The 22,705-nt window shown below is 38.3% G+C and overlaps 2 protein-coding genes across 2 annotated transcripts; one reads left to right on the plus strand and one right to left on the minus strand.

The window, feature by feature from the left end:
- The first annotated feature begins 1,504 nt into the window (after window positions 1-1,504).
- Window positions 1,505-6,061, plus strand: lpar4 (lysophosphatidic acid receptor 4). Its single transcript, XM_077732243.1, has 3 exons — window positions 1,505-1,885; window positions 3,649-4,377; window positions 5,052-6,061. The coding sequence occupies exons 2-3, from the start codon at window positions 3,802-3,804 to the stop codon at window positions 5,538-5,540; spliced, it is 1,065 nt and encodes a 354-aa protein (XP_077588369.1). The 5' UTR covers window positions 1,505-1,885; window positions 3,649-3,801; the 3' UTR covers window positions 5,541-6,061.
- A 1,714-nt stretch (window positions 6,062-7,775) lies between these two features.
- LOC144207046 (integral membrane protein 2A-like) lies at window positions 7,776-13,329 on the minus strand. The gene is made up of 6 exons (XM_077732244.1): window positions 13,097-13,329; window positions 12,722-12,859; window positions 11,894-12,079; window positions 11,703-11,813; window positions 11,380-11,524; window positions 7,776-11,293 (listed from the first exon to the last, which is right to left on the minus strand). Exons 1-6 carry the CDS (start codon window positions 13,160-13,162, stop codon window positions 11,199-11,201), a joined length of 741 nt encoding a protein of 246 aa, XP_077588370.1. The 5' UTR covers window positions 13,163-13,329; the 3' UTR covers window positions 7,776-11,198.
- Window positions 13,330-22,705: the final 9,376 nt, after the last annotated feature.

Here is a 22,705-nt window from a genome sequence, read left to right on the forward strand (position 1 = left end):
GAATGAGAGGATAGATGCGGGCAAGGGGAGAAAAAGTAAAGGAAGTACACTCATCATTGCATTAAAGGAGGGAAAGACACATGGGTTGAAGAAGAGAGGAGGGTAGTGAGTAGAGTGCTGTAATAGGGTCTTTGTTCTAATTGGTGTGACTCACTAAGTCTTGGTTGAACTAGCAGAGCTTAGTTACCGTTACCAAACACTGAGGAGGAAAAGTATTTGTGCACTACAGTAAAATCAAAGATATCTTAACATTTAATCAACCAATTGTAATTTTTTCAAATTCACTGACTCATCACACTTAGATTTGACCACATTTTTTGCAGCCCTTTATCTCAGTAATGGCATTTTTTCAGAATATATTAATATATAGGCATGGTATGGAACAAACAACATGTGTATCACATATGTCCGCTGATGTTCTCTTCATCACTGGCCAGACAGATTTAGATGGTGCAATGCCATGAATTGGAAAGAATACACTTCTCACGGAATGTCTTTAATGTCATTTTTACGTCAAAACATGGCTCCATCGTACATTCAAGGCAACTGCAACAATGGGCATGGTAAACATCTGATGGTGTGTAGTGTACTTCATCTATGTGTATATGCATGTGTGTGTATATGCGTGACTTCAGCTAATGCAGTAAGCAGGATATCCTGTCCTCCCTGCTGCTATTGTGGTGTAGCCAGACGCTACTCCCAAAACCATTTCCCTTCAGTCAATGCTCCCTTTTTCATTGTCACACACACACACACACACACAACTCACCCACACACACATGGACACTCAGAGAGGTATACAAAAACAGCCCCATGCCAGCCTTAACACAATGGGAATCTGTCCAACGCCACCCTGTCAGGTTGCTAAAAATAACTCCCGGGTATGTGATGATATGAGAATTTAGTCATAATTTGGGTTTTAGAATTTTAAACAGTTCAATTAGTCAATCAAATAATATTTTTTGACAATTGGCAATTGGAAGAACTTAATTTTACACATCAAAAATCAAAAATATGTTTTTTTTAGTTTAGGATTCTGGAAAAAATAACACAAATCGTGTTATATGGTTTCTGGTACTGGGGTGATATTATACATCCATATTAATCTTATGCTCATTAATAAATAATGGTGAGCTGAAATCTATAGCTAATTTCATTGTATTCTTATGATCATCTTCATGTGTAATCATGCATAATATAATGATATATCAATTCAAAAAAACTACAAAAATGATTAATAATGAATACACATATACTTATATATATTTATACATATATCTTCACATGCTGATCGAAAATTTTAATTGTGTGAGTGTGGGGGTGACCCCGCGACCCTTGTGAGGATAAACGGCTCAGAAAAAAATGACTGATTTGAATATAAATACCAGAAAATACATAGTGCTTTCACTGTGTTCTGTTATTTAAAATGATTTCCTGTAGTGGTGGGCAATAAAAGTGTTTGTCTGCTTGCCTCCTAGAACCCTCCCCCACGGGCCCCTTCTCTCCTTCTCCCCCCTGCGGCCTGACCGAGGTGCTATTGTCTGGTTTCCTGTGGCTGTGGAAGTTTGGCTCCTCTCGCGAGCATGCAAAAGGCGCACGCGCACCAGGGCAGTGCAAGCAAGCGAGGTAATCCCACAAGGAAAGGAAGCGCACGCACGACTGCAAAAAGAGTCCAGCAAAAAGAAGATCGTTTAGGTGAAGCGACACAAATGAAACGTGTTGTTTCATGGATCCCACATGAGAAGAGAAGGCCCGAGCCGGTCCGGTTTTTTAAGACCGGGCAAGTGCACTGAGACGTTAAATACATGGAGTTTATCTTGTGACAGCTGCTTCCCACTTGACATCGGCAACCGCAGAGGAGAGCTGTCATCATCCGGCCATCATTGTGAGTCTGTTTAGTATTCGTGTTGGACAAAAGAAAGAGTTTTATCTAGTATGCTCCTGTATTCCCATGCTGTTGTTCCTTATCACGTGATTGCCGATTCTTTTTAAAATTTGCGTATTGAAAGATTCTCTTAAATAATCACCGAAGAAATTTAAAAGCACTGATTTATCATGGTCTAATTTCTTAAATATATATCCCGATGGCAGAAAAAGAATAACAATGCCAATTACAATTCAAAATCTCTATTTGGATGAATTTTAAGATGACAAAACACAAAGTAAAACATTTTGATCCATATTAAAATTCTGTTTTAAATAGGCCAGATCCAACAAATAGTTTTGATGGTTTCTTTGATTCTGGATTAAGGTCTTGGTTATATGACCCAAGTCCAGGGGTGGCAAACACGTGGCTTTTGAGCCACATGCGGCTCCGGGCCAAAATAAATGTGGCTCTTTGTCTCGTTTCATGTATCTCTCTCATCAAATCCAACAGGGCCCATTTAAAAACAAATAATACATTATATTGAATGAAAAATTTGCAGATTGAATTTCTTTATGCAACCTATGATGTAATGTGTGGCCCCTTTGACTCTCACAGTTTAAAAAAAAACGTGTGTTTCTGTGTCTAACTTATTCCCCACCCCTGCCTTACTAACGTAGATTTTTAAGGATTGTTTTAGTCCATTTATTTCCACTAGATGCTCTCTCCAGTCAACAATTAATGGTATAATGTTCATATTAACACATGTTAAGTGCACCATTTATGAGTTAGGTTGCAGTATCAGTAGTAAATAACAAAAATATTGCATTAGCAACCTCTTCAGTCATGCCAACTAAAGATTCTAGCAAGAAGTCATACTTGAACTTCTCATTGTGTCCAACTTTTAACCTAAAATGAGAGGGAAGGCAACAGCTGGATGTACAAGATGAACTCAAGCCGCAAAGATCAGTGGATCCCAGGGGAACTAGCTGTTTCTGTCACTGTTGCTGTCCCATGGGGGGGTTGCGTGCAAGTGCAGCTGTCCATGACCTGTACATTGAAACCAAACACACATGTCGAAAGCTGTAATCTTTTTGCCAGCATTAGCCACATCCCGCTATGATATGCATCTGTATTTTTGTCATGCGCGCCATTGAAACAAACCACTGTTGTTTGCATGTATTTGTGTGAAAACTCGCACATGTTGGGTGTTTGTCTGCTTATATGGAGAAGTTCTTGGAGTGTGTGGACTTGGTGGTGATGAGTACAGTGTGGGCATTGTGAATGTCGACTTTAGCTTTCTGGGAGGCGTGTGAAAACGCCATAAAGATGTCACCGCAGCTGGCAGAGGATACTCCTGATGGACTGCGTGAGCTTACAACATTTCCTTTGTGGTGGATATAGTGTGAATCACATGCAAACTTGCGTGCATTTTTTTTATATACACAGTAAACAAGACTCTGCTATGTATCTTATTTAATATCAAAAGAGTGAGGCTTGAATTCATCTCAATAAATTCCAGTTGTAGACATGCTAGTCATGATTTCAAATGTACAATTTTACAATAAAAACGAATAAGAAATGTCAAGAACACATTTGCTTTTATTTTTGACCATAGAAATCAGCTGTAGTTATTTAATATCTGTATGCTTCATTGATTTTGATCAATGGAAACACTGATTTTATGAAACACCAATATTTTTTGGTAAGTTTCTTTTCATTCACAATGCTAAAATGTCACAAGCTCACACAACTAATAATGACTTTTTTCCGCTTTACCGCAGGAGCATCTGAGCAGCTCCACAATGGCTTGGAGAACGCTGGACAGGACGAGCTCCTGCTGACCCTTCCGATTTTCAAATACCTGCATCCTTTCCTCAAAACAACAACATTCTGCTGTGATCCAGTTCCTCGGAACCCAACCCTCCCAAGTCACCATGGCAAGTTTGGTGCTTAATGAGACCGGGATGGAAAACTGCGGCATTGACGACTCCTTCAAGTACAATTTATATTCGGTGGTCTACAGCGTGGTCTTTGTGTTGGGCCTGATCACCAACTGTGCTGCGCTCTTTGTCTTCTGCTTCCGTATGAAGATGCGCAACGAGACGACAATGTTCATGACTAATTTAGCATTGTCTGATTTAGTATTTGTTTTTACATTGCCATTTAAAGTCTTCTACAATGTTAACCGCCATTGGCCATTTGGAGATGGACTTTGTAAAGTTTCTGGGACAGCCTTCATCACTAACATCTATGGCAGCATGCTCTTCCTCACTTGCATCAGTGTTGACCGCTTTTTGGCAATAGTTTACCCTTTCCGTTCCCGTTCCATCCGCACGCGTAGAAACGCTGCAATGGTGTGTGCAGCTGTTTGGCTGACCATTGTAGGAGGAGGAATATCAGTCACCTTCTTCTCTACCATCAACAGCACAAATAGAGCCACAGCTTGTTTTGAAGGATTCTCCAAGAGTACCTGGAGGACTTACCTCTCCAGAATCACCATCTTTATTGAGGTGAGGCACATCTTTGTGCAGGATTTACTTCTACTTCTACCACTATACTGGCTTAGTGTGCTTCCCTTTCCCAAGTTCAAGTGGGTCAACAATGCTATTTGCAAGATATGGACAACAGAGATGGTGAAGGGAAAATTCCTTAAGTTCAGGAAACTATGGTAGAGATGTGTTAGACTACTGGAAGAATACATGGAAGGAGGCATCATTTATATTTCAAATATAGCTTTTTATGACCTTTTTGACCAGGAAACATTTTGACATAATTTGATGATAGGTGTATAGATAAGATGAACTTAATACACCATAAAAATGTGAAAACTATGTCAGTGTTGAAGTAGGAACAAAATTACATGCAGTTAGCAAATTCTAATTTGTATAACTTTATTAATGTTTAAATTTTAAGATGAATTATGAACTAGAAAGTGGCTTCTCCCTTTGAGGAATTGTTCTGTAATGATTGAATCTTTACCACTCCTTTTAAATAACTTTAAAGTGTTTATTTTGGATAAATCAGAACCAGATAATTCAAATATCCAAAAATTTCAACCCAAAAAGTACATTGAAAATTTTGAAAACATTGAATTATGCTTATGCTGATATCCTTTAGTCTGGGGGGAAAAATTAAGTTTGACCACCCTAAAAAGAAATTCCTCACCTGTGTATTCTTTTCCTAGATTGTGGGATTCCTCCTTCCCCTCTTGGCCAACTTGGTATGTTCCTCATTGGTTCTAAGAACCCTTCGTCGTCCAGTGACGGTTGGCCACGGCTGTGACAGCAAGAAACGAGTGTTGAGAATGATTCTCGTCCATCTCGCCATCTTCATCATCTGCTTTGTCCCTTTTAACTCTATCCTCTTCCTGTATGCCTTGGTGAGGACGCAGGCCTTGGCAAATTGCTCCGTGGAACGTTTTGCACGAACTCTCTACCCCATTACTCTTTGTCTGGCAAGTCTCAACTGCTGCTTAGACCCCGTGGTCTACTACTTTACTTCGGAGAGTTTCCAGAAGAGTTTTACCTTAGGGAGCAAAGGATCCGGTTCCCGCCCTGAAAGTATTCCTCGTAGTGACACCGAGGGCCAGGACCCAAACAATACACTCCCAAGAGACACGCACACTTTGACAAGGGATGGAAAAGACACTAAAGAATTAGAGAGTCAGTTCTAACAAGGTGAAGAACTGATGTGACCAAGGACTAAAAGGTTTTAAGAAACCATGCATTCAAAAAAAGTAAGGCAATCAATCATTGTTCGGTCTTGGATGTGGAAAATGCATAGCTCAGCAAGGTTTGTGGTAATTCTGTGAAAATATGATCTGGGCTTTTACCAATTAATCCATCACTTGGGAGCAAAATATTTGTTGATTTCAAGGTAACACTAAGAAGTTACACAAAGACTGGTATGGTGAGACTCTGGTGATCACAGACTGAAAGTTTGAATGACTCAGGTGTTAACACACGCCTTCATGCACTGGATTTTCTAATATATTAATGTTTTTGTAAAACTCAAGCGTCCCCCCCCCCCCCCCCCCCCACGCCATGTTATTGTTTGAAGTTCAAGCTTGCAGTTGAATGTGTTTTATGACACAGTTTAGACAGGTTAAATCCAGCCAATCTGTTGAGAAAGAAAAAAATATGTCTCTTATGTTGACGTTTCGGGCCATTAAATGATTGTTCTAAGTTGCCCTCATTGCTGAATTTATTATTTTGATCACATGCTGCTTGGTTTGTTAGTTTGGTCAAACCTACTGTGGACTGGCCTGGTTTGAACTTGCATAGCTGTTTGGCTGACTGTTTTTAGCAGACAGCAAGAGTTCTTTTTGGAAGTTGCGAGAGGCGGTTGGGTTCTAGTTGAGACTGTGGCTTGTTTGCTGTGTCACAGGCCAAATGCGTATTACGGCCGAAGCAATGGTCCATTGTTCACCTCTGAATGGGGTCTCTCTTTTCTAATCTGGCCTTAGACTGTAGATCTGCTCAAAGTCTCACAGCAATGTGTACACACTCCAAAGTACGGACGGCTAAACAGTGTTGACTAAATAATCACCCAAAAGTACAAATGAGAGGGTACAAAAACAACGAACAATTGAGTCAGCAGATCTTGGAGATGGAGTTTCCTATTCCTGAGACACCATAAATATACTTGCAATAGCCTTACAATTTTGATTTGATACTAAGTATTAGTTTTCAATTTGATGTTTCTGTGTCCAAAGTCAATTGAAGTTACAAATTCCCGTGTTTTGACCTTCTTGAGTTGAAAAAAATTGTTGTTTTGTTGGTTGGAACTGATATATTATTGACCGGGGAACTGTCGGCATGGTGACTGTTGGCCAGTCAACTAGCTTTTATTGGAATATACACAAAGTAGCTGTGGTCCAGAGAGTAGCCAAGCAGTGACCCAGCCAATATCATTCAATAAGTGTAGCAATGTTTCCCAGACACTCACTTCAATAATAATCAGGCATTATGTCATATTCAAAATACATACAACATACTGTGTGTATATTTTTGCCAGCAGCATATTGAGACAGGAATTAATATAAGGTACATCTTGAGAGTGTCATGAGATATTTTTATACTATGGGCCATAACTCGAAAGTTGGAAAACCCCACAATATAGGATGTGCACACAAGCTGTGTTGTGTTACTTTGAACTTGCGTGTGAGCAGGTTGATGATGGAACTCCAAAGAGGCTACTGTAATCTGGACTGCTGCTTTTGTCTTTGGAACACAGCCAATCAAATTGTAAAGGTGTAAGGCAACGTAATACTGAAATATGTTGTTTCGTAGAAATGGACGTAGGTCTTTGACACTTATTGTTTATTGGATTGTGACTATTCTGATTCTGTTTGGTATTTTCCCAACCAAGATGAGTTACTATGGAGTAACTTTGATTTATATTGCTGGTACTATCAGCTTTAACCAGACGACCATAAAGTGTTTTGTTGTCGAAGGTCGGCAGTGGATATTGATGTCCAACATCACCATCTACACACCCCTCCTTCTTCTAATGGTGGTGATAAGCGATCACAAAACATTATTTTGTGTGATGGTGGGAACCTTATTAGTAAGAATTGATTAAATATGTTGCATTGAATCTGATATTTTGACATCCTGATTATAGTTTGGATAAAAAAATGACAGAACTGGGTTTTATAATGTGACTGGTTAGTGGCTTTAACGTTTCTCTGGGTACTCAAGTTTCCTCCCAAAAGTGTGTGTGAAAAGCTGGTTGAACACTCTGAATGCCCTGAGGTATGAGGAAAATACAAATGAAATGGGTTTATGCTTTCCATCATGAGGAAAAAAGTTGTTCAATGCTGACCTCTAGTGGACTTAATACATTCATTCATTTTATGGACCTCTTTATCCTCATTAGGATTTTCAGGGCAATAAAACACTTGGTATTACTTTCGAAAACAATTCCTTTATTTGCACAATGATGAGCAATCACATCATTTTTTCTTTTTTAATCACCAAACAAAGTGCGAGCAGTTTAATGGCTGTACAATTGTATTAAGTCTGTTATTTTAAAACATGGGCATACACTGAAGAAACACCCTTCACATCCAATGATCTTACAGATAATGATGTTACTACACTCAAGATTGAGCTTTTGATTTGGTCCTAATGCCCAAAAGTCTTTGTTTGGCCAGATTGTTCTTTAAGATCATTGAGTTTATTAGTATAATGAAGCATTTAGTAGAAAAAGAAATACTTTCAATGTATGTGTTTATCAACAATACCCTTGTGAAGGATGTAACCGTTTATGTTTTACTGAAGGTTTTTTGGTAATGCATGCATTGCTATGAGAACTGACCACACACACATAGTCTCTAGGTCATGTGTTTTTTATATTACATTTTTATACGACTGGTCTGGTCAAGGTCAGCCTTGAACTTCTTTTTCATCCGGCCTTGGTTGTTAGTTATTTACTGTATTTTTTTTTGTCTCTCCTTGGTTTTGGTAAGAACCAAACACGGCAAATTTTAATCTCAGGGTTAGTGTTGTCTGTCTTGAGCACAACACTACTTTCAGTCATGCATTTCTAACTTTAAAACAGAACAAGCTGTCACATTTGAAGGAAATTGAGGTAAGAATGCTTATTGCTTGTGCCTTTTTTGAGTCTTCTAAAGCAACATATTTTGATAAATCCAAAGCAAATTAGATATTTTGGAGGGGAATGGCTCATGTGCAACTTACAATTTCTTACCACTATTTTATGACACAAATAAAAATCCAAAATATCATCAAAATAAAATATACACCTTAACATTAGGGATTTCTAACACAAATGTGGTTAAACTAACAGCTCGTATAGGGAGTTCTATTAAATAAACAATAATACAGTGGGACAGCATATACTTCAAGGAAGTAATGTCTGGTTTTGTACTCCTACTACTTCTACAATAACATTTCCATGGTGATGAGCGCTATTGTACCAACACATAACGTAACCCACAATAGTATACTACTGTACATTGCATGAGTGTACAAGCTGCTCTACAACTGTTTCTGAATGTGTGCTTACAGTGACGCTGTACTGTAAAACAACACCTAGATCTGCTGTAATAGAGATGGTAAAATACAGAAGCATAACAATGACTTTGGAGGAAGTTACTGGAACACAAAAGAGAAACCAAAAATGAAGCTATCTCATCTAATTGGAAAATGCAGCTTTTAGCACAAGACTAGCAGGATAATAGTTGAAATCTAAGACCAATAAATTTTGAAGGAAATATAGCAAAGGCAGAGGAGACTAAACAAGGAATGCAAAACCGAGTAAATACATCAGTAACTTCTCATTTTATAGTACAGTGGTACCTCGGCATACGAGTCCCCCGACATACGAGCAATTTGGGATACGAGTAGAATTTTTGATGTACGAGCAGATAGAGGACACTCATAAGAACATTTAGGATACAGTGTTCCCTCGGTCATCGCAGTTAATGGGGACCGGGACCACCCGCAATAAGTGAATTTCCGCGAAGTAGGGATTCCCCTTCAAGAATGCTTAATTTGAATTTAATTTAAAAAATAAAAACACCTCTGTGGTCCTGGGTTCAAATCCAAGTGCATGCAAAGATTTTCCCAATATTATTCAGGTAAATGGAAAGGAAAAAAGTACAAGTACTACTTCTTTCTCTCACAGGGTGGTGGCCCAGTGGGTAAGTCATCAGTCTCCCACATCTGTGGTCCTGGGTTCAATTCCCAGTGCAGGCAAAGATTTTCCCAATATTATTCAGGTAAATGAAAAGGATAAAAGTACAAGTACTACTTCTATCTCTCACTGGGTGGTGGCCCAGTGGATAAGTCATCAGTCTCCCACATCTGTCGTCCTGGGTTCAATTCCCAGTGCAGGCAAAGATTTTCCCAATATTATTCAGGTAAATGAAAAGGATAAAAGTACAAGTACCACTTCTTTCTTTCACAGGGTGGTGGCCCAGTGGCTAAGTCATCAGTCTCCCACATCTGTGGTCCTGGGTTCAATTCCCAGTGCAGGCAAAGATTTTCCCACAATTGTTCAGTTAAAAGAATAAATTCTAATGGCCAAGTGTTTAACTGAGTAAGTGTTCAGTGGTGGATGAAGCATTTTGTCCAAAAAATGACTAAGTGTTTCACCCCATTTCCATGGATAAAACGTTTCAACACCCTTGTATAAGTGGGGCACGAGTTGGTGTAGTGGGTTGCACACTCGCCTTTGCACGGAGAGAACGTGAGTTCGCTTCCCGGTGTCGGCGGTTGACTGACCAAGCAAGCGGTCGAGGGTCGGCCGAAGGCCGACCCGAGAACGCCTTGTGCACAGACAGGTCCCTCCAACATTCTTCCGAACTGCCGAAGGCAGTTCGGAATATAACCTTTTACTGAAAAGTATGACTAAGTGTTTAATATAAATTAAAAAGTTTTTTTTTCCCACTTGTGCCATTTTCCAGACTACATGGTGTAGTGATCAGCCAAACGACGACAGCGGGGATCGAACCTGGGTCTCCCAGACGGGAGTCCAGTGATCTAACCTCTACGCCACCCTAGTGACTACAGTTTCCTCTGTAATCATTTCAGTGTCTTGCCAAGAAGTACACAGAAACAACTAAGTGAAAATGTGTCCAGGCCGGGAATTGAACCCAGGTCTCCCGAACGGGAGTCCGGTGAACAAACCTCTGCGCCACCAAGTGATTACACCTTCCTCTGTAATCATTTGAGTGTCTTTCCAAGAAGTACACAGAAACAACTAAGTGAAAAAATGTCCCAACCAGAAATTGAACCCAGGTCTCCCAGGCAGGAGTCCAGTGAACAAACCCCTGCGCCACCAAGTGACTACACTTTCCTTTGTAATCATTTGAGTGTTTTGACAAGAAGTACACAGAAACAACTAAGTGAAAATGTTTCCCAACCAGGATTTGAACCCCAGTCTCCCACATGGGAGTCAGGTGAACAAACCTCTAAGCCACAAATATATATAAATACATATATATATAAATATTTATATACATCCATATGTAAGTATATAAATATATATATATATATATAGTTAATAGATAGCGAAATAGGACAAATAAAACATTTTTATCCAATCCAATATCCTATTTTTGGTGTTTTTTCAGATGGTTTGAATTAATTAATTTGTTTTTAGTTCATTTCTATGGGAAACGTTTGTTTGAGTTACAAGAAAATCAAAATACGACCTCAATCCCGGAACAAAATAAGCTCGTATCTCGAGGTACCACTGTAAATACTTCAGTAACTTCTCATTTTATAGTAGTTTTCTCTGTCGCCTATTCATCTACCCCTGGCTCTGTCAGTCAGACTCTTCGCCATCCCTCTACATCCCATTACACCTTACAGATTCGAGTCTCGGTCACAAACTTGTTTTCAAAGTGATGGAAGGTGAAGCACTCTTCTGCAGCGCGCTTTTGAATACCTCCACCTAAAAAAACAGATTGAAAAGTTGGGTTGAAGAGCCGTATTGTAATCTTAAAACTAATATGTTTAAAGGAAAAGGTGTATGCATACCTGGTAGGTTTGCACGGCGCTCCATTCTGTACGTTTCCTTTCCGGTGCACAGTCTACGGATATAGAAACCCAAAGGCTTGATGTCCTCAATGCGCTCAGTTACCACTAGGTCCTCTTGCACTAGGTAGCTGCGGTATGAGCCAGACTAGGACAGGTTGAAGGATATTGGATTACTTATTGATAGGTAAAATTGTATGACATTAGATAGTTATTTCACCAGATGTATTGAATTTATACAATGTGTTATTCTTAATCCCTAGATTTGTATTTTTTTTTTAACCTAGGGGAAGTCAGTGTAGTTTTCATGTTGTCATTGTGCTCACCATCAACTGCGAGAAGAGGTCAATGAGATCTTGGGGAGGCAGCACAACAGATGTGTTCAGTGGAATCACAAAGCAAGTCCTCAAGGTTAAGTCCAGATATGCAGTAAGCTTCTACTGATACAAAAAGCAATAAGGAAAACATTCGAAATTGAACTTGTCTTTTGGTAATGTGAGAAGCAAGCCTCCCTCACCCTGTTGAAGTCATGGAGGATGTAGGCAGGGTCTCCAGCCCTGAAACGGGGAGGTGGGACGCTGATAACGGCCATGCTGTCAGAAATTTCGACCTCTTCCTCAACGCGTGGGAGATAGTACGGCTGTCTCTCTGCACCACCAGAGGTTGACATGTCACTATACTGCATGGTGCCGTGATAGAGCCTCTGAAAGACAGGAGAGAAGAGAAAAATTACCATCTCCACAAAACCTCAGTGGCTTTTATCAGGGTTAATTAGAATGTACTTATAAAATTCAAAAAGTATTCCCTATAGAAATTGTGCAGACTGTGTATATTCTGCATTAATTTGGTTGGTTTTTTTTATGAAACACTCCTTGTCAAAAATGGATTATGATGAAACATAAGAAGCTCAGCCAGTCTTGCTAGTTGAAATGAAGGGGCAACAAGTTTAATGTACTCCTTTGAGAAATCTTATTTTCTGTTCTGTGCGATCTGTAATTAGTCCACTAGAGGGAACCAAAGCACACATAATAAAGTTAAACAGAACAAATTCGTGTTGATCAGTCCCCTTTTCATAAATGTATTGGGAAAACAGCTAAATTGTGCAATAAACAATAAAATTAACCACATGTAATTAAATTTAATTGATCACCGTAAAAATAATGGGTGCTAGATGAAGGCCAATGAGTTTGTGTACCTTTTGCATCAATTAAAAAGTGCATAACAAATCTTGTAACGAAAGATTCCAAACGTACAGATGGTCCAAAGACTATTATTTGTCGCAAACAAACGACCATCTAAAGAAAAGTGGAAATACAGTAGACAGAAAGGTATATCTCCATTTTACCTTGGGTGTAAAATATCGATAGAGACAAGCTCCCCCAACGATGAGTCCACTAAGGATGAAGGCGATGCCCAATAATGTCACCAAACACCGACCTGTAGAGCCGGCGATCCCCACCGGAGCTGTGCCGAGTTCGGGATCCTGCAGAACATTGCCATGTCGTTTAAAGTTATTGCACGGGAAAATGCATGCACTTCCCCGTCATTTGGCGTCATCCTCGCAGAACGGAGGCAATAATTCATGTTTAAAATAAAATTGCTCTCCAATTTGAGATCACAAATGTGCACGGCCACGTAACGGACCGAATCCAGGGACTAGGTGCGTGCACCGGTCGTTGCAGGCCCGCTAGCGGGATTAAGAATATGCACTGTCGGTTACCTTCACAACAGGCTCCTTGATCAGGGTTTTCTGCGCCAGAGCCGGGTTAAACGCGATCTTCACCATCGTGGCAAAAAAAAGACGTCCGATTCCCGAAAGAAGAAATAATAAATCGTGCTAATGTCGGTGCCGGAGTGTTAGGTTTTTAGTGTTTATTCTGTGCGGCTCAGCGATGTGACGCACTTTCCAGCCTCCGTCTGGTTGAGCGAGCACTTCCGGTTGCAGTATTCCGACTGGGATTAAAAATGGCAGACCACGATCGCATTTCACAACACACACAAACACGCTCAAATATGCGCTGCGGATTTACATATTCTTAGTCATTCATGATAAAGATGATTCCATGATATTTTTTTAAAAAGCACATTTTCCCCGTATAGTATGTGTAATTTTAATATCGAAAGGGTTTGTGATTGTTATTTTTTTAAATCACAAATATGGAGCAAAAGAAAGAAGTGTTTTTTTTTGCCTTTTGCGCTTGAAAATTCGAGCATAAAATAATTTATAAATGTATACCGGCTGCAATCCATTGGAATGGTCATGAGATTTATCAAATCCCATGGGGATTCGCAGACAAATGAAAAGTAACATACAGTAATTATTAAAACATTGAAAAGTGATAGGTAAATCAAAGAAAAAAGTAAATATCTTAACTTGATGTAATTTAAAATGTTCACAAATAATTGGATTTATTTATTTTTCATCTGTGATATCTGAATCTTAAAACTTGCTTTATTTGAGATTGATTGATGTGATTTATTTTATTTATCTTTATTTGCTCTACAATTTCACACGTTAATTTATTCTTAAATTATTGCATGCCGAATAAGAAAATAAACTAAACATTTATTTAATTGATCAAATATTCATTTTTATTATATACACAAAATATGTAAATATCCCAATGCCTCTAACAAAAAGTAATTTACCAATTTTGCACTAAAGTATAGTTGCTGTTACAGTCATCAAAACTAAGAAATAAATACAACACATAAAAAAAAAAGAAACTTTCAGGTGATACCATCATCCCCACAGTACCTGCTGTCATTCTCTCAATTAAACATTTTGTTTCCGTAAAGCATAACAAAAAAAGACTTAATCTTATACTGTAATCAATTTAAACAAGCACTTAGTGTACTCAATGCAGTCTATTCATTTCCATGAATACGCCATTCTGTAAAGTGACCCAGCACAAGTGCTGTCTCCAACAGGCTCGCAACTACTTGCCAGTGTGCCTGCTTCCCTCAGAGCCAGCTTTCACTGCACTTTGTGGAACCATTGGCATGAGTCACGGCACTACAGTATATCTAACACATATCTTCAATTGCCTAGTCTGTGGTGGTCCTATCCTATCTTGGCTCAGTTAGCCTTGTACCTATGAATAAATAAACACATATCGCTGCGCTGACGCTCTAATTCAATGCAAAATCATGGCATCTTTCCAGTTCTCATATAAAATGCAACCAGGAGACTCTCCCGTTCCCACAAATGCACGCACTTTGCCAGGCTCTGATATTTCTTCAGTTAAACAGACAGATTGGACCGGTAATCACCACTGAAAGGTACATAAACAGAGCAGCTGATTTCTGTACCTAACCCCTTCTCCTCTTAGCCCCCACCACTCTCTTCAATAATCCTAAATGGTCCCGAAGGCTTGTTTATAGGCTCGTCTTACGCTGTGTTTGATCCGAGAACTTGCCCACACACACATACTTGGACATACATGCACACACACACACATACTCAGTAAGACAAAATCCCAACATTAACAGTAATATCTTAAGCAGCCTACACATAAAGATAATCCGACTGATTTTGAGCCCGATTCCGCCCTTCTGACAAAGTCAGAATGTCGCTCAAGATGATCCTGACCCTTTATCCTGTGGTGTGAGATGTTTTAAGAGTGTGTTATGCTATGAAAATGCTTGTGGGTAACTATTGTTAATGTTTCGGAGGTTCAATATTTATTTTAGGAACTCTTTAAGTGTGTGGCCGGCACTAGGGAGGGTTGAGCGATGGACTCCATAGAAAATATGACACGATGAAAATGTGTATATGCAAATTTTAGTTAGCTTTGTAAAAATGAAGGATTTTTTTTAAACAGAAATGTAACCAAATTTAGGCAGCAGCTGTTTCCGAAGCAGGTTGTGAATGGTTTAACAACTTCTACCTCACGGCAAAGTATGAACTTGAAACCAAATCAGATAATTGGTCTTTGCTGAGTTTCTTCTTAACAGAAGGAGCTTGAGATACAAAGTTGATTATCTTTATGTGTTTATCCTATTAAAATCTCATCCTCACAAAACAAGAAGGCAGGTGGACAACATAGTGGTGGAAGTGCCAATAACATAGGCTGAAATGAAAGTGGCCATTGACTGTATTATTATTATTTTTTACCATTTCTCTCCTTTTAAACATAAACTCCAACACTGCTTTGTCAGCAAATCAAAAAGTTAAGCTTGCTGCACACTACAGTACAGTCATGTTAAAAAAAGACTATTGCTCATGACATTATTCACCACATTAACGCATCCATTTTTTTTTAAGACTGGACATGAGAGGCAAGATGTGCACACATAACACAATAAAAAAAAGAGCATACGTGAAAAAAATCCAATATTGCTCTGTGCTTAATAACCACACAAGCATTTCTTCATATGGAACCATTATAAGATGCATGTCTCTTTGTGGATGTGGTTTCATAGAGCAGGAGAGAAGAATTTTTTTGTCCACATGTGGTGGCAAATATTGATGCTGGTTCAAAGACAAACCTCCCTGAAACATATTCACATGATCCATGCCCTGTACATACAGTCTTGGTTATCACATAGGGCTCACAGACAAGGGTGACAAATGAGTCTTTCCTGGAAGTATCGGTTTCTAAAGTGTTACTCTGACACAGCTAGGCCTGTCTTCCCTGTCTTCTGCTTTAGTTTTATCTTCACTGCTTGACACCCCTCACGGAAAAAGCTAATCCCACAATAAAGAAGATATGGTAAGTCTAGATCTGGTTTCAGTGGCTTTTTTTTTTTTTTGGACATTTGAGTGAAGTTAGTCCTAAATTAGTCCAAAATGAAGGAATTGCCAGCACACATGGTTGTACCACAAAGAGTTGAGATATGTCTGTAAGCTAGTTAAGACATAGGAAATGAGCTAATCAAGATAGAAAACATATGTAGACCTATCCAGTTTAAAGAGATCAATCACAGGAAAAGTCAAACATCCTAAAATTAGTCATGTGTCACATAAAAGGCAAATAAAGTTTAGTTAATCACTTGTCAATACGGCATATTATTAACATTTACCACCTAATACGATTAGAGAATAAATCCTAGTAGTGTACTATATAGGCAACAGTCGAGAAGGAACCAATCATAATCAATACATCTGGATTGAAAATTACTCAGAATGATAATATTATTAATTATTAATGCTCATATATTTTGCACCTTCTATGCTTGTGTATATTTCTCATTAGTAAACAATAGATTTGATTATTTTTGTAGTTTAATTGTTCCTTCTGCCATTTTCATAACACAAAGTTTGATATACATACGTATGTGATCTTTTCAACGAAAAAAGCAATGATAGAGGCACAATTTCAAAAAATTAAGGCATAAATGGAAAGACTGCTATGTGCCTAAAAGCTTAAACACAGGGGAAAAGTCATCACTAGCTTTAGGACAAGTACAGAAATGTAATGTTGACTTTGTGACTGTAGAACCCTCACTCACACACTCACATGCATATACACACATAACCAGAATACTGAATTTTAGCTCAGTGGAATCACTTCCAGATAATATGACTTCATAGTCAGGTTCACAAGAAGAACAGGGGGTGGGTTGTTTGGGGGTGTGTGTGTGGATGGGGTCTACAGAGCTTGCTCATACACACACACACACATGCAAAACCTTCCTGAGGGAAGTTTTGCTCTCGACAAATGGGTTGTTTCTGGGCCTGTTAATCAATTCTTTTATCAAAAAAGTGCTCCCACACCTTGCAAGGAAAATGTATAGAAGATTGACATCTCTAATGGGAGCAAACCACATTTAAATTTGTGTGTACAATGCAGCCAAAGTTTTTTGTGGTTCATAAGTAGAACTAAAACAAGCAGGAAAATGAAGTAAATTAAGTTACATCATTACATCAGAATCAATAGTCATGGATTTTTCCCATAGGAATTTAGGACGGGGCATGTCAATTTTTTATATTTATGCCTGTGTGACCATTACATTTTAGAATTGAAGGATGTGTGTGTGTGTGTTGCGTTTGTTGCGTGTGTGTGTGTGTGTGTGTGTGTGTGTGTGTGTGTGTGTGTGTGTGTGTGTGTGTGTGTGTGTGTGTGTGTGTGTGTGTGTGTGTGTGTGTGTGTGTGTGTGTGTGTGTGTGTGTGTGTGTATGCCTGACCAGGCTGATTTTATGAATGACATCCTTAACACCATCGTCATTTCCCACCACATCACTTCATCATGTTACAAAAGAAGACAAATGTGATGAGATGAAAGAAAGTGATAGCCTGCTTGTGCGTGTGTGTTTACACATGTGCCTGATTGTTGTCAGTGAAGACTTTCCTGCCCTTTAGAAGTCTAAGCCATGGTCAGGATGTAGTTATACAGCGCTAATTCGCAAGCAGTTTGATTACAGGCTTTCTACGGACCCCCACAAAGCACACATACAAACACCCATGTGCACACACTAACTCTCTCTTTCTCACTCTCTCTCCCATTAATATATCAGGTGCCATTATTTGTGGGAGGATGGTCTGATTGGAACCAGAAGGAGACAAAATGATGTCAGATAAACTTATTGCACTGCCAAAATACTCTCTTTTCATTCCCATTTTCAAAATAAACGCCCACATACAAGCGCACTTGCACAAAAATTAATAATTTAATACTTACATTTTACATTCATTTACAAAATAACTGAGCACAAATTTAATTGAGCCATCATTGGATTATAAACTATTGTTTAGCATTGACAGTTATACATTAGAATTCCATCCTTGATCTTTTATTAACAATGACAGGATCTCATTTCCTTTAAATAAAGGCAGGAGCGACTAATAAATCATTTTAGGGTCTTGATAGAGCTCAAACCACAATGAATTCAGGCATCATGGATACAAACCACAAACTGGCAGGCAAGCCTGTTTGTGTGTGGATGTGTGTGCGTCTTTCAGACACAGTCAAACAGACAGTTTCTATTACACTCGATTTTGGCAAAAGGGGGAACAAGTGTGCTTTTGATTGAATTGCAAATTTTTCAGGGGTTCCTCTTCTTGTAAGCTTTAATTTAGAGATGTTCTATAGGGTATAGTGAGCCAGAATTGCTTAAATATGTACATAAAGGGACTATGATTTCAAATATAGAGATGCAAATGTATTCTGAATTATTGCACAAAGAATATAGCGTTGCATTCGTATATGTTGTTGAGCCTTAATCAACCATAAGAGGCTTAGCGAAGATCAATTTATGGATTAATTTAAACATTATTGCAGAATATTTGTGACTTGTCAACATTTTTTCAACTATTCAACTATTTTTTCACCTAAAAAAACAAGAGAACCCCTCATTAACTACCATATTCATGTTAATGATATTCACTTATATACTTTGTTGACTGGAATAAATCAGCAAAAAAATATACTATTGGTCAAATTCTTCCTTTATGGTTAGTATTTCCTCAATTCCCATTGTGTACTGAGTCCGCCCCATCTAAATCGTAACCCATGGCCAGACTTTCCACATTTTGACAGTTCAACTTTTCCACAGAGGTCAGCCTTACTTTCACAACATCCAGCTCAGAGCACCCCTGTATGAAAAAAAAAATCATACCCTATAATCCCATTTTTACAGAGACACTGCAATGAAAGTTTTGATTAGGGCCTGCTGGAAGTATTCAGAGGGCAGCCCCCTTGCCCCTCCCAGCCTTTCACCTCAGACAGTGGCCCCTTCTAAGCAGCTCATCTCGCCCTCGGGTCTGCTTTACTCCTAGCTATGATTGACATGTGAATTACAGTGTGTGGTGATGATGATAATAAGTGTGCTAACCGTGGCCAGGCCTGCATCTTGCTGCCAAAAGGCAATCCAAGAAGGCACGGCACTGAAAGACAACCGCTGTGACCATTTGAAGAGTCAAATAAAAATGACAAGCTAACTGTTAAAGAACTGCTGATTTTTCACATGTTGTTTTGAAAGAGTTTGTGGCTCCACTGGCTTTCTATTCTGCGAAATTTTCACTTCTACGCCCGGGCCACATCCAGATATATGAAACCCATCATTTATCAGAGCAATCTAAAAATAATTTTCCTCCAACTGTGGTAATGCTACTATAGAAAAAAAAATACAGAATAATTGCCATCTATGGATGGAAAACATACCCAGACGTGTGCAACAATATGTTAGACAACAACTTCCTACCACACAAACACAATGGATTTCCTCCTAAATTATCACTATGCCTTTTTTTAAACATACTTGCACAAAAACCCTTCAAAATCCTCCTTGTATATGTTTTTCCCTGCCAGTGATCTTAGGAATCTTTTTCATCCAAAAGTCTACAATAAATTATACTAGCTCTACATTATGGTATTAGGAAATTACACTCTAACACCCTGTGGATTGTTTATCCACCCACTCATATTCATGGAGAGAGAACTATCCACATTCCCAAGGATTTATTCCTAACTTACCAAAAGCCTTGTGGATCCTTGTGCCCTTTTACATTAGAGTCGGTAAAGTCACCTTCTTGGGCTTTACCAACCATGACTGCCTTGCCTTGAGTCTGACTCTCATTACCAATTACGTCTGTTTTTGTTTCTTTGGACCACAGCCGTTTACCACACAGTTAGTGCCAGTCAGAACAGGGTGGAAAGCAAAGAAAAAGCAATTTTCATCAAAAATAATTAGCAATCACAACAAAAGAGAAGAACGTGTAGCAAGGATTAGGATGAAACAGTTCTGTGGATAGACGTGGATCGACACGTTTCTAAATAGGGACGACTAAGCTAGTAAAAATGAAGGAAAACTGCAATTTTTGGTCGGTTTTCAAAAAGTAAACTAAACCATGAATCTGAAGAGTCTTCAAAAGAGCTAAAATATTAGAACAATGTTGTCATATTAAAGATTTATGACAGACGTTCAATATTTCCATGTGGGTTGCAAGACTGAAAAAAAAAACATATTGCTCAGTTGAAGTAACGGAAACAGTTTTAAAATGAGTCCCTGGATATTGAAATTCATACAGTGGTTCCATAACATGTGCTATTTTGACACTGATGAAAGTATAGGAACAAGTAATATTTCAATACATCAATGAAATATATTCATACAATAATTGGGTGTTTAAACACGGGTGCGATGCAAGTCATTTAGATGAATCTGGTATTATCTTAGTCCCCGACACAATCCAAAATATTACACAAATCAAATTGTACAGTTTACAGCAGCAGTCAACACAATTTCTGTCCTCCAAGTGGTTTATTTGTCTGAGAATGTGATGATTTTAAACACAAAAATCATTGAATCAATGAACCCGCGTGCAAACCAAATGACAAAAGCCTTCACTAACCCTCCTATTAGACCTCCTAAAGCTGCTGCATTGTGTCAAGAAATTGTGCAGACAGCTGTACCAGCAAGAAAGGGACACGAGGGAGCTTATGAGTTACAGATGGGACATTACACACATGCATGCGGCTGATGAAATGTCAAGGTCAGAAGAATTTGTCATCGTAATCAGTCATGTAGGAAGATTTTACTGCTCTACACTTGATTTCATCATTTCTTCTCATCTAGAGGTTTTGGCACAAGATACGAAATACAAACAATATAAGATGTTTGCATACGGAACAATTGTTGCAAACAATGAGAACAGCCTATCAAGTGTGCAACCAATGACTGATGGATTTCTTCATTGGAACTCATAAACAAATAAGTTGAGTATTTAAAGAGAGAGTATAAAAAAAAAGGAAATGGCAATAACTCCCCTTTCGGAAGACTTCACATATTCAACACAGACTCACATGTCATTATTGCTACAATATACTAAGTGTGTACAACATTTCATATTCAAACACTTCATGTATTTCACAGCTGACGGCTGCTAGAAGTTTGACATTTGGCAGTGAGAGGGCATCCGCAAGCTATGCCCAGAATAAGCCTCACACCCACCGACACACACAAATACATACTAACTGCTCAGCATCAGGACCTAAGTTAAAACAAACCATCAGGAGGTCCCGTCACTTCCACTCAGCACTTAGCAGTAGACACACAATCCTGTTTATACACCCACGTTCCAATTTTTTATTTTGGTGCGTATGTGCTTGCAAAAAGTGCAAAAAAAAAAAAAAAAAAAAAAAAAAACGCCTACTGCGGGTGCCAGGTTGCTTGTGATTCTTGCTGGGCAGCAGCTTGCGTACATAAGGATGACATACAAGTGCACAATTCCTACACTAAATTGATTATTTATTAACAGCGTTTAGTGCTGAAAATTGTACATTTATGGATTGATAGTTGTATGAAGTATTATAGTGGGTTGGAAAATATTAATAATGATACAAGAAGTTCTTGTTTTTAATTTATGAACTAAAAATTGCCGACACTGCACAATAAAATTACTGTAACATGTCGTAATACGAAATAACAGGAAATTATTGCTGTTCATGCTGCCAAAGCTTTTTTTTTTATGATGAAAATCCTTACCAGAATATGTATTCTGGTGCAAATGTTTGCATTTGCTGTCATTTATTTGAATAGTACTGTGCTGTGTTTGGAAACTGTACTATAATTTAATAGTGAGTGATTGAAATTTATTTTGGCACTTTATTAATCTGTTTTGCATTACAAAACAGTAAAAGAACCGCTCTCTGTTATTATTTTACGGTATAGTTATATATTGCTTTGTTATGGTTGGTTTATGGAGTATTCAAATATGATGATATTTTTGATTAAGAAGCAATGCATTTAAAAATATAGATTATAAATAAAATACCTATATCATTATTAAGATGCTTGTTCCATCACTTAAGAGAAAACTATTATAATGGGAAAGTAAAAGTAGTTTTTCCTCATAATAAGACAAATGGGTCATTTTAGCAAATTATACTTTTGAAAGTGGAATAGGAACTTAACTGTATTTATTTAAATATAAATCTTGAATAATTCTTTGGCCCTATTTGTTCTTAGCAAGCTTTAGCAAATAACAAAACACTATTGAATCTCCACTCACATTTTTTTTTTTTTTATAAATAACTGATTTATTCACGGAATCATGAGAAATTATCACAAGGATCCCTCCGGCGCCAAACAAGCGCATCTAAAATGACAACCACATGTTGATTCATGAATGATAATAATTTATAAACAACTTGTGTATTGCCAAAAATGGACTTGAGCATCACATTTCTGCATTTAAAAAAAAAGATGAAACACATCCCATTCATCTTTGCTGAAGTGAGAATAATAAAAACAGCCACAATCACGTTCCTGTTTGTTTTAGGAGTGACAGACATCACATAAAAATGCTGTCCATCACTCAACCAACTCCGCATAATCAATCTCATAATGACAATATATGGCCCGTTTCATAGCAAGAGACCATCA

The sequence above is a fragment of the Stigmatopora nigra genome, chromosome 14 (genome assembly GCF_051989575.1).
Source record: "Stigmatopora nigra isolate UIUO_SnigA chromosome 14, RoL_Snig_1.1, whole genome shotgun sequence".
Lineage (NCBI taxonomy): Eukaryota > Metazoa > Chordata > Actinopteri > Syngnathiformes > Syngnathidae > Stigmatopora > Stigmatopora nigra.